At 34.0% G+C, this 13,284-nt stretch overlaps 1 protein-coding gene across 1 annotated transcript in view; it reads right to left on the reverse strand.

Moving 5' to 3' along the window:
• Positions 1 to 1,206: 1,206 nt before the first annotated feature.
• Positions 1,207 to 13,284, reverse strand: part of LOC136837387 (long-chain-fatty-acid--CoA ligase ACSBG2-like) — a 38,654-nt gene continuing 26,576 nt past the window's right edge. Inside the window, exons 10-15 of the mRNA XM_067102152.1 lie at positions 11,700 to 11,806; positions 8,216 to 8,364; positions 7,530 to 7,658; positions 7,205 to 7,401; positions 6,548 to 6,745; positions 1,207 to 4,261 (exon numbers count right to left, since the gene is read on the reverse strand). Of these exons, the coding sequence (XP_066958253.1) occupies positions 4,072 to 4,261; positions 6,548 to 6,745; positions 7,205 to 7,401; positions 7,530 to 7,658; positions 8,216 to 8,364; positions 11,700 to 11,806 (970 nt within the window). The 3' untranslated portion in view covers positions 1,207 to 4,071. The remainder of the gene's footprint in view (positions 4,262 to 6,547; positions 6,746 to 7,204; positions 7,402 to 7,529; positions 7,659 to 8,215; positions 8,365 to 11,699; positions 11,807 to 13,284) is intronic.

Genomic DNA, 13,284 nt, shown 5'->3' on the forward strand with positions numbered 1-13,284 from the left:
CAAACTTTTCATACATTAATGGTAAAAAGAATCAGTCCGCAGTAGATCAACTGTGTTTTGTACATAATGATACATTATATAAAGTACCTTCAATAGTATTCCACAATATAATCGCATGATGGTGGGTGTTTACCTGACAGCCTTTTACTCTACATATGAGTAAACAAAAGTGATAATCCAACAATGAATCACTTACAGGAAAACACTAATATCTCCTTAAAGGAATTTTGCAAACGTTATAAAATTTACAATGGGGTGACCCAAACTTTTATCTACAGTTCAGTACCAAATTAAATGTCGAGATGTTCTTAGAAAATACATTTTCACACAGAGGACTTGATACCAATATGTTAATTAGCTTTGTATAACCAAAAAACCATTAATTCTTTATCTCTTACAAGATGAGAAATGGCACTGCATATACACAAGACAATTGAAACATAGTACTGTACAAAGTAAATCAAACTATTAACATGTGAAAGATGCAGTTCAGTGATTTTATATACTGTATATTAAAATATTTCATGAAAGATGGGAGTTTTAAGGCTGTAAATGCAAGATTGTGAAAGATGAAAGTGTAGTTCATTCATCAAATGTGCTACCTGTCACTGATTTTCAAGGCACTAAGAAGCATAATGCAGTACCTTTCCCAAACAGTCCTAATCATAAAACAGAATGCCAATCTTACAATAATTTGTACCTAATGACACTTGAAGCTACAACAATGATAGCTTGTAAGCTCTAGAAACCTGGTTACAATTTCTATAACTAGTGAACTAGGTGACTTGGAACCTGGTTACAATTTCTATAACTAGTGAACTAGGTGACTTGGAAAGCTGACGGTGGGTGGTGAAATGTTCATCAAAGTTTTATCTTCAAATCCGCACTTTCTTGAGCACTGGACTTTTATCATTGGTTCAAGTAGATTTCATTTTTATATTATAAAAGTGCAGGTGTAACAGATGCACTGTATGACTGATTCAAATTCACAAATGTAATTAATCATGCATAACACCCGATTCCATTTCGGTAATGAAGTTTCTATGCTGAGCAAAATGTCTCCTCAGAGTAGTATTAGATGGAAAAATTACTTAAGAATACTATTCTGTTTACCAAAAAATCAGTATTAAAAATGTATGCTCTTTTTCATGGTGTTTATATTATCAAACCTGTTGCACTTTTTTTTTTATTTCTTTGGGAAGTAAATTTTAGAATACAGTATGATAGAAAGCATACAGACTGCTTAAAATACCCCTAAGTTCAAGGCAATTAATAGACAAGGTTTCGGAAATAACAAGGCATTCATGGCAGTCTTTAAAGACAAACACTAAACACATGACACCACTTGCAGAATGAGTAGGAAGGAAATTCTGATACAACTCTGTTGTATTAAAAGTCATTAACATGTGCCATTAATAAATGCAGAAAAATATGTACTACAATGGTCTACAGTTAACATGCCATGAATATATGGTAGTGCTACACTGTATATAGAGGAAAAATCTACAGATCTATAAATCACATGGATATATTTTTCATGACTAACATTCCCTCCCACAAAATTATGACTTCCTTCATGCAAAATACTTATTAAGGAGAAAATCTGGTGAGGTGAAGAATATTATAAGTTTTTGTTGCAAGGAAATATTTTTGAAGGAAAAATGGGAATACAACACAAAGAAGACAGGTTCAAACACAATCTTTACATATAAAATTTACATCAGATATCACACAGAGTCTCAGGAATATACCTTTCACCATAATCAAAATTAGTGTAACAACAAGTAAGTACTGTACAATAAACCCCGTAGGGAGGTAGTGCCGTCAGTGCACCTCACACGAGGCGCTTAAGGTTCATTGCAGCATTCCTTCGGTCCTTAGCTGCAACTCCTTTCATTCCTTTTACTGTACTTCAATTCATATTCTCTTTCTTCCATCTTGCTACCCAACCTCTCTTAACATTTGTTTCATAGTGCAACTGCAAGGTTTTCCTCCTGTTACATCTTTCAAACCTTTCTACTCCTAATTTCCGTTGCAGCACTGAATGACTTCATAGGTCCCCATAGGTCCCAGCGCTTGTCCTTTGGCCTAAATTCTATTGTCCATTCCATTCCATTCCATGTACAGTAAAATGCATTACAACATTACAAAAAAAACTTTGACCTGACAAACAGGTGCCAAAATTATTTACGACTTACTTGCTAAGTGTGGAAGTTTGTTAGATTATCTCATTATCTCTATGATACATGTTACTCTTATAGAGCCATCAATTTGTCTTAATTGTTTATCACTTGTACAGTACATTGACGACAGTGCAAGTACAATAAAAGTCTGAGTACAGTAAACAAAATTAGAGGAAAGTTTGTCAAGGTGATAAACAACTTACTTTTTAGTTGAAAACGGGTGTGTATTACTAAAGATCCTGAAAATATGCAACAAAAGTTGCATTATGAGCTCCATTAAAAATAAAGCAAAATATTTTCAATTCATAGTCACTAACTAGCAATAAACTTTCCCACCAAGCAACCAGTCATTTCTTCATCCAATTATTTTTCATAAAAGTAAAGAATACCATCCTCCTCCGAGCATACTTCTTCCTCAGAAATTAATTGAGTTAGAGAAGGCACCTTAACCAGTGCTGTGGCAATGTTGTAACAAAATACAGCCACAATCTCAAGGTAAATTATGATAAAACTATTGACCACATGCAGGAAGTTTAAATTACAAAATATTTGTTAAGATTTAGTGCTGAACAAATAAAGGACATTTTAAAACAATAGATAGTATTTATGACATGATGTAGGATTATTGAGTATTATTTGTAATATGTAAATCATCCAGGAGTAGTTCTTTTATGACCCAAAGGGATTACACTAAAATGACTTACTTTTTCAGTAAATTAAAATAACAAAGGAAAAATATTACCAGCTTCAATCATGAGAAGGAAGAAATATACTTTTCAATTAATTTTGACTAAGAAGTTATAAATATTACACTACAAGAGAATGCAAAAATATTATTGTGCAAGCAATTTTGATATGAATTCAAGGAAAACAAAACTAAATGATAGCATGGGAGAGATGATACGTTTAAGAACGAAGGTTTCTTTACAACTGATTACAACTAGTTTGCAGCATTAAGCCATAAGAAGTCTCATGATAAGTGCACAAGTAGCATAAAACAACAATAAAGTAAATTGTTGAGACATTATTAGTGAAATTAGCAAAATTCATACACTGTATTACAACCCTTTGTAGCAGATCAAGACTTTCAATAAGGTTTCATAATTTCTGCATATGTAAAGCATAAGCAGTTGCACCATTTCAAAACATACAAAGTGAAACACATAATACAATACAGTAAGAATGGTAAAACCCAATACATTCATTTAAATAAAAACAAAAGCCAGTAGTTACTTGCATGAAAACTAACTATTTTGATGAACCACATCATATATCTTACATGATTTTGTAGTACATGTACTTTAAGTTCATGTAGAACAATACATCTATTATAAAAATACTTTAATGGGTTAAAACTAGTTTAACTAGGTAAAATGCATTGTAAATTACAGGTAAAAAGGTGACCAGATATTTTATATCAGTTACAGGGCCAACAGAATGAGCAAGCTGACTGATATACATTTTCTTCCTCATTAGCAAGAAAATATGTGAAACTTCAGTGTAACAGGGATTGAATCTTATATTGTAAAAAACTACATTCATAGTTTTTTACAATATATGTACTCTGAGGACATAAAATTTTAAGTGTACTATACTGTACACATAAAAAATTCCTTCTATGACAACTAAAATTACAACCTTCAAGATTATCATTAGATATGAATATATTTTTTGCAAGAATCCAAATTCATAGCCAACTCATGTTCATGATTATCATTACACATGAATGCATTCATTTTTATAAAAATTCCTCTTCATAACCAATTAAACTAAGTTCCCAAGAGTACCCAGTTTTTTATGATTAAAAATAAATTGAGATAAGCTGTAGACCATTGCAACATTTTTTTCTTTTGACCAACCTTTACATCAAGACAAGTTTACTATGCTTTCAAAATTCTTCTGACATACATGGAACTGAGTACATGGAATCTATAAGATCTTTATATTTGTCCAAAACATAAAATCTCTTAAGTTTAAGGGTATTGTTGTATTCACCTGAGTAAGTTGAAAAGTCAGCCGGCAAAAGTCTCCAGCTCTGGATTTTTTGAGCATTTGAAATGGCGTGGTTGTTATTGTATCTGAAAGCATACAAATACTAACATAAAAACAGATTTAAATGGGACTTTAAAACTCTTGAATAATATTAAAACAGAATAAGCAAGAAAAAATCTTAAGAAATGTTAATTAGTTTAACCTCACCAGGTTAAAAACTACTGTATATTCTCAGAATATTTGAATTTACAGTCATTTTTCTACCCTGTGATGAGCTGGTATGAATTTTTTTTAACCTAAGATATTTGCATTCACATATATTTCATTCATTATCTACAATCTATTAAAAAAAAAAAAAAGACGGATATGTTAGTTTGTTTTTGGAAAGAAGCTTACCATACTACTGTATCTCTTTTCTATCAGATGCATGGTCAGATGACTATTTTATTTATGAGCAAAGAACATAGAACAATTATGGATATGTGTATTCGCTGACGTTGTCATGGATGGGTATTCATCCTAGTGTATAAACCGTTCTCCATGCAAGGCTGCACTCAAATGAAGTTGAAGAGGGCTGGAAACAACTAAGCAAAACCAACAATGTACAGCTAGTGGAAGAATACTGTATAAAAATGACAGTACACTCTTGCATGTTTATTGTTAATCATCTCAGTCTTTTATTTCTTATTTGATAAATGTTTTGCAGTGCATATATGATATACTATACCCTATTATAATACATAAATATTATACAATATCCGTTTTCTATTTTGCAGTAAAGCTTTTCATTATACTAGTTACTACTCTGATGAGTGTACAAATCATAGATCAATGTTTTAACATTCATTCATCAGTATTTTTAGTGTTCATCATTACTACATTTTTTTATTTCTCTTTTATTATTAATTTTCAATAATCTATATATCTAATACTGTGGCCTACTACAGTATTTTATGTGTTAGTAAGAAGTGTAGGCTGGTTCAGCCCGGTTCTCCTTGTTCCAAGCTGTAGGGAAAGGGGGGCATTGGTGCTGTTCATAGTTTAGTCTTCGCTAAAGTACATTTGGTGAGCATTACCTGCCTTGTATTTACATATCACACACACACATATATAAATAATAACTATTAAAGTTAATTGTAGCATTTGCTATTATATATGTTCAAGCAACTGCTAGCACAATTGCTCAATGGTGCTTTTTTTTTTTATAAAGCTCTGAATGGAGTTGAAGGTTTTTTAAGAGGCTCTAAAGGGTTTTTTGACAAACAAATTTTTATTGATACAGGTTGTCCATCACTAATCCGGCAATCAGTAGTCCGGAACAATCAGCAATCCGGCACAAATTTCGGCTAAAGTAATTTCTAATGTTTCCGCACTAATTTTCAAATTTCCTGGGTCGCTGCGCTAACTCGCTCGCTGGCCGCTTCAATTTGGTGGCGCAGTGTGCTGCATCAACAAACTGGAGGTGTTTGTAAACACAGGCATGCTTTTGCTGTTTCATTTTTTACATTTATTATTGTCTTCTGGCCATATTTTAGCCCCAGCCGTGGCTCCAGTGAATAATGGAAGTGCTTCTCATGGTGCAAAGCGCAAACACCAAACATTATCCATATCAGAAAAGGTTGAATTTTTGAAAAAACTTGACAGTGAAGGAGAAAGTAATGATGAAAGTCAGGATGATGTACAGGTAGCAGAAAGAGTTTCTATTGATTGGTCAATTCAGCTGACAGGTGAACTGCTGAAAGGTTTAGAGCAGCGCAGTTTTATAACTGAGCAAGAAATATTGAATCTTTACATGCTGCAAGATAAACTAATCAAAGAAAGGCCAAAATATATGAAACAGAATTAATTTGTAGTGTACCTCTACCAATTATTTTACTGTACCTGTACCTGTACCTCTTATTTCAATAGAAATTTCACTTGAATTTATTTGATACTTGTCTTTTCTTTATTAACCAACTTGTACCGATTTATGGGATATTTTAATTCTAAGATGAGGTGCTTAGCTACTGGGTTTCGTGTATTCTAGCCTAATAAGTGGCTAATCCAGCAAAATGGCTAATCCGGCACCCTCCAGGTCTCAATGATGCCGGATTAGTGATGGACAACCTGTACTAACTGTTTCATCATTGTTTTTCTTGCTCACTGTAATAGCATTGGAAGGACTAAAGTTCTCAGTACATAATATCTTCAGGTTCCGGAACCTTACCCCTTTGTATGTAGAAGTCACTGTACTCATAAATCTTTGAAAAAGCTTGCTCTTTCTAAATGTAGTAACATACCTTTCTGTACTTTCATCCTTTTTATTAAACTACACTATATATCAGTTTAATCTGAAAAATACAGCTACTTGCAATATATATGGCCCTCCTCACCTGTCTATGCCTTCCTGGATGGCTCTTGTAAGAGCTCCATTTGGGTTCTTTTTAACTTCATCAAGAGCTTCAGCTACTGTTCTTGCTTCACAACCTATTCTTTTCAGTACTCTTTTGCAGTAAGGCGTAAGGTCAGGAAGGGATTCTGCTGTGTTTTCATCCACTTCAGCTTTAAGAGTTAATAATAAAGACAAGAATCTGAAATAGAAATTCAATTAAAATGATTTATCATCTCAGTAATGAGCAAAACAATCGACACTGTATACAGTACCAAAAATAAATATAAGACCCAATTAAAGGTTAGTGTCTATATTAAGCTGTAACAATTCAAAGCAATGAACACATTACACACTTTCAACACTTACAATCAAACATTTTTTGGGGGATATCCAGCTTGCACATTTTTTGGGGATATCCAGTTTGCAGCACACAATGCACAACAAGTATTGGGAACGAATCCCTAAAAGAAATTTTGTCTGACAAACAATTTCAGTTGATCCAATCATTCTGTTTTTATTTTTAAAGAGTTGAAATATATTAAATATTCTAAGATATTTATTACAACAAACCCTTCATGCCAGTCCTGTGTGAGTTGAGAATGTTCATCTATCTATTAACAATAGTAGTAAACATGCAAGGCAGATATGAAGAACTTACTTTTTATTATCTCCAACTACCATTGCATTACTAATGAATGGCAATTCCTTCTTGATATTTTCCTCAATTATTACTGGTGGGATGTTTTCTCCACCAGCAGTAATAACAAGCTCTTTGATACGAGCAGTAATGTATAAAAACCCATCTTCGTCAAAGCGTCCTACATCACCAGAATGCAACCAACCTTCATCATCGATCTGGAGGAATATAATTTCTAGCTTTATAATTGGTTAAGCCTATAACAACAAGCATTATATGATTACTTGCAACTATTTCAAATCATTTCCATCCTAACAACATTTATGACTTAATACATTCAACTTACAGCTTCATGTGTTTTCTCTGGCATCCCCAGATACCCCATACAGACTGGACGACCTTTCATGGTAATTTCTCCTTCCCCAGGTGTCCCCCCAGGGATGCTTTTCAAACAAACTTCTATTTGTGGTGCAACCTGCCAAATACAGAGACAATTCAATTTTTTTTTACTGACAGGCTTCTGAAAAAAGTTAAGCACATTATGCAGCTTTCTTTTGTATCTGATGATTGCATTTCAAGGTACAGTGCTACATAAAAATAAATCTATGGTAACATTCTACAGTAAGCCAAGTACTCTATACTGTGCATGATTGAGATGCATACATCATGACTAATCATGAAAAGAATTGTTGTACACCATACTGTATTTCTTTGTAAAAAATGCAGTAATGTTCCAAGTGATTATATCCCATCCACCCAATTAGCAAAAAAAGGTACATAGTAAAAGAAAACAGGAAAAAAGTAAAAGTATTCGGTACTCACCAAAGAGATTGGGATACTGCAGCATATCATCACTATGATTACTTGATGCTGACTGATGCATACTTGCCTTCACTTATTGCTTATATTATTACTAATGAACAGTTTGACTAAACCACTGGGTCACTAAATGACATGTGCATGTCATGTAAAAAATGTTGTTTGCAGTGATCTGGATATACATTAAAAATGGAAAATGGTGCACAACATTACCTTTCCACAACTTCCTATTTTGAACCTTCCTTGTTCAGCATAACTGAAGGCACAGACAGTTATATTTTCAGACATGCCATACACATTTACAACAGGGATGTCCAAGCTTAAGAAATACTCTAGTAAATAGTCATCAACAGGGGCTGCCACTGAAAGAAAATGAAAATAATTGTGTTAATATTAAATTTTCTTAAATGATACTACAGTAAACCCCGTATTCGCGTTCTCATGATTCGCGGACTCACGTATTCGCGGATTTCTCTGTGGAACGTATCTACCCAATATTCGTGGAAAATTCGCCCATCCCCAGTATTTTTCACAGAGAAATATTCACTAATTACTGTATTTTCATATCATTTTCATGACTAAATGCACTGTTTGTGACAAAACTATTAAAATACTCAAGTATAAGCATTTTTACAGGGTTTTTCTTGATTTAAACTATCAAAACGGGCAGTTCTAGGTGTTTTTAGAGGGGTTTTAAGTATTCACGGATTTTAGCTATTCGTGGGGGGTGCACTACGCATCCCCTGTGAATACGGGGGTTTACTGTACAATCTCAGTGAAGAAAGCAATCTATGTTTACCAAGACTGTTTCTCATAAAACTTAATTTCCCACCCTTACATGTGACCAGACAACCTTCTACCCTGATTTTATTACAATCGTAAGGTTTAAGGAAGTTTGCAACTTTTCAAGCCATAATGGGCACTGGAATGGATCAGATTTTTAGGTGATAGGAAATGTGTTATGATTTGCATCATTCAGCTGACACGTTTATACTTTACCATCATCTTACCATTCTTACACTATTCATAAAGTTTTTGTTTAATACAGAATACTGTGCCTGATCCCAATTTCTATGATACAACCATAAAATTCTTTATCACATTCTATTTCCATCCATAACACACACATTTAACCCTTAAACGCCTACTGAACGTACCATACGTCGACTAAAATTGTCTGTTGGGTATCAAGTGGACGTACGGTACGTCGACTAAAGATGGTTTTTTAAATATTTGCGGAAAAATAATTATAGGCCTAGTTTGCGAAAGGTTTTAAATCACACGCCTTGAGGGATGCTGGGAGTTCACGGATCAAGCTGTTGTTTTGTTTATAAGCGTCACCCAGACGCGCATGCGCCGAATTTCCTCCTTCCCGCACCAGAAAGCATCAGCGCGCGATCGTCGGAGAGTGATTTTTTGATGCATCCGTGTTTTGCAGAACTTTGGCGAGTGTTTGCATATTTGTGAGGCAACAGGATGTTTGCAGAGATGTCCCAACGTCATCAGGACCGTGAGGGCGCATACTGCCTGTCAGTAGTGAGCGTGTGAGACAAGTTTTAGACTGGGATGCTGGAGAGGGACCAAGCACCCAAGATGACCCAGCTTCTCAACGCCATGTTGTGCGGCCACGTGTGACCGAAGGGGACCAAGGACCACATCCCGTGCCTTTTACGACCCCTAGGAAGCATTGGGGTGTCCTGAGGGGCATCCATAAATTTTTGAAAAAAACTTTTTCCTTCGCTGAAAATCCTAGCATTTCTTGAGGCACCTTGTCGTAATTTTTTCGCCGTTTTATATTATTCGTTACATAAAGTGTTATACATCAAAATGTGTGCAATTTCATGTAGAATACAACAAAAAATAAATAATTCTTTTAGCTTTTAACAGTTTTGAAATATTTTCATTTAAATCACGATAACTGACAATTTTAACATTCGGTCAATTTTGACTCAACCGAAATGCTCAAAAAACGCAATCGTAAGCCAAAATTCTTATATTCTAGTAACAACCAATCATTTACCTTTATTCTGCAACAAACGGAAAGTCTCCAGCACAATATTTCGATTTATGGTGAATTTTTTAAAAAAACCTTTTCCTTCGCCTCCGCAAAAATCCTAGCATTTCTTGAGTCACATTGTCGTAATTTTTTTCGCGTTTTATATTATTCGTTACATAAAGTGTTATACATCAAAATGTGCGCAATTTCATTTAGAATACAACAAAAAATAAATCATGCTTTTAACTTTTACCATTTTTGAAATATTTTCATATAAATAACGATAAATAGAAAATAATCAACCTTCGGTCAACTTTAACTCGATCGAAATGCTCGAAAAACGCAATCATAAGCCAAAATTCTCACATTCTAGTAACAATCAATCCTTTACCTTCATTTTGCAACAAACGGAAAGTCTATGGCACAATATTTCGATTTATGGTGAATTTTTGAAATAAACTTTTTCCTTCCATCCGCGCGCGCGAACTCCGCTAAAAATCCTAGCATTTCTTGAGTCACCTTGTCGTAATTTTTACGCCGTTTTATATTATTCGTTACATAAAGTGTTATACATCAAAATGTGCGCAGTTTCATGTAGAATACAACAAAAAATAAATCATGCTTTTAGCTTTTACCATTTTTGAAATATTTTCATATAAATAATGATAAATAGAAAAAATCAACCTTTGGTCAACTTTAACTCGATCGAAATGGTAAAAAAATGCAATTGTAAGCTAAAAGACTTACAGTCTAGTAATATTCAATCAATTTCCTTCATTTTGAAACAATTGGAAAGTCTCTAGCACAATATTTCGATTTATGGTGAATTTTTGAAAAAAAACTTTTTTACGTCCATGCGTTTTAATTCATGCATCATTTTGTGATAATATTTTCTGTGTTGCTTTAATCGTTTTGCAATCTGTTATATACCAAAATCATCGCAATTTAGTGTACAATACAACTAAAAAAATTAACTCATTAGCTTTAACCGTTTTGCTTACAGCACGATTTGTATACAATTATATACGAGTTTTTTTTTCGCTGTCATATATTCCAATATTTATATATGATAATATTTTTTTTTCATTTCTGATGGTTGCATACTAAACTTCAGGCAATGAAAAAAACAAGGAGCCAAAAATGAACTCTTAATCTTAAAAACTAAGTGTGCTGTGATTTTTTGAAAAAAAATTTTTTTCCGCTTCGGCGCTAGCTCCCGAACGCCGCCGGCATACGGGAGACGTTTTTGTAAATAGAGCCTCAGTGTTTAAGGGTTAAATGCCTTTACCTAACCTATTGTGCTACAGCCTACTTTATCCTCAGCTAGATGTGTGGCAGTGGTTCACCTTAACTTAGTATAACCTAAGGTGTTAAATGTACAGGGAAATAAACAATGAATCTATGCCAAAAGGTTAGATAGCCACACTGTACCATAATACGTTTAATCGTTTGCAAAGGTTCAGGTGCAAATAAAAACCTTAGAACTGTTAAAATATACTTGACAAATTGTAATTTAAACTGTATCTAAACATTCGTTTAAAAGTAACCAATACCCAGTTATCATAATTTCATCTCAGTTTTAATTTATATTAATACATAATACAGGGTATTATCCATTCAAGTCCTTTGTATCTCTTACTCTAATTAACTCTAGTCAACTTAAAAGATAATAAACTATGTCAAATCAAGGTATAAACCTACCAGAAACACAATGGTGCAATTTTCCAAAACCAATTGCTTCTTTTATTTTATCTAAAACAAGCTTCTTGGCTAATGAATGGGACACTTGCTCATAAACAGATAATTTCCTGGAACAAACAAGATAAATAAATGTAAAAAGGAACTGTAAGGCATATATGAAACAAAATTACAAAGGCAAATAGTAGTACAAAATTTGGTTCTATACATATGTTTAATTTTTTAAAACTATTCATATATGCAATCCTTTATCTCTATGAGTGACAGTCTTCAGATGCTGTAGAAGCCCAGTTGCCACCGGCATCTCAGTTTGTGTCTGGGTAACTGAGCGACTATAGTGGTGAGAACTGGCCGCCGTTCTCTAGATAGTCTGAACCAGCTGCAGGGGGGGGGGGGGTTAGGGCAAACTTGTCTCAGAGTAATAGGTTTGTGTACAAAAAATTAATTTCAGTTAAAAAAATATAAGTAAAATCAAATCCTTTACTTAATGTCTGCCTGAGTGGCAACTTAGGTGTGATGGACTTGTGGTCAAAAAATTATCAGTGGTAGCTAAACTTCTGTAGTTGCTAGAACAATAATTTCTGTTAATTAAAAATCTCTGATACAACAGGAGTCTACAAGCTAGCAAGGGGTCACAACATGGACTGAGCCAATTTGGAAATCCATGAGTTGTACTCCAAATTGCATGTGAAGGGTACCAGTATCAGGCACAGTAGCAGACAACCTAGATATATATGTCTAGAACCCAAGTGATACCTCATGACAAAGAAAGCAATGATGAGTATGGCTCTACCTCCCCCCTTTTCTTAAGTTAAGGCAAAACTATACCTTCTATCTTTATAGGACCAACTGAATACAAATCCATGCTGTTTTGAGTTATGTCTCTCATGTAACATCAAATGAAAGTACAAAGAGATTTCTATGTAGCAGTGTTCAGAAATGCATTCACATCAGTGAAAAACCAGAAGATGAACCAGAACCAATACAACTGTGCTCAACAACATAAGAGGGTAGATCTGCAGTCTTTTACAGCTGAAACAAACAACCTTCTCACTCTCTTGAGGTGCAGTAAAAATTCTGCTACTGTAGGAACAGTGATGTTGAGAGTATTTGCCCCTTTTCAACTGCACCAATTATATAATAAGTAGGACTTAGTCTAATAGTCTGGAGAGTCATGCCTTCTCAAGAATGGCAATAATTTCTGGAGCTCCTAAAAATCTTTTCTGGTTGAGGCATTTGATAGCCTTCATGCCTTAGGAACTACAGTTTGTGATGGATATCAGGAGTAATACAGGTCTCCTGACTCATCTAGGTCAAAGGTAAGTGCTTTCCCAATCAGGAACCCCAACCAGATCTTACAACAGCAACTAGACCTTCAACCAAATGAATTTTGGTGGTGCTTATTGGGATGTCTATTTAGGGAACAAATTAATTAGACCAATTTTAAGACATGTCTGATACACTTCAAAACTATTCCTTGTAACTAAACAACTTGACAGTTTTATGTTAAATTTAACATATTTACCATGTTATTAACAGTTTTTTTATAGCGTAGTCGCTGTTTCATCCTCAAGGAGTTACCTTCCAT

This window comes from Macrobrachium rosenbergii, chromosome 59, assembly GCF_040412425.1.
Source record: "Macrobrachium rosenbergii isolate ZJJX-2024 chromosome 59, ASM4041242v1, whole genome shotgun sequence".
Taxonomy (NCBI): Eukaryota; Metazoa; Arthropoda; class Malacostraca; order Decapoda; family Palaemonidae; genus Macrobrachium; species Macrobrachium rosenbergii.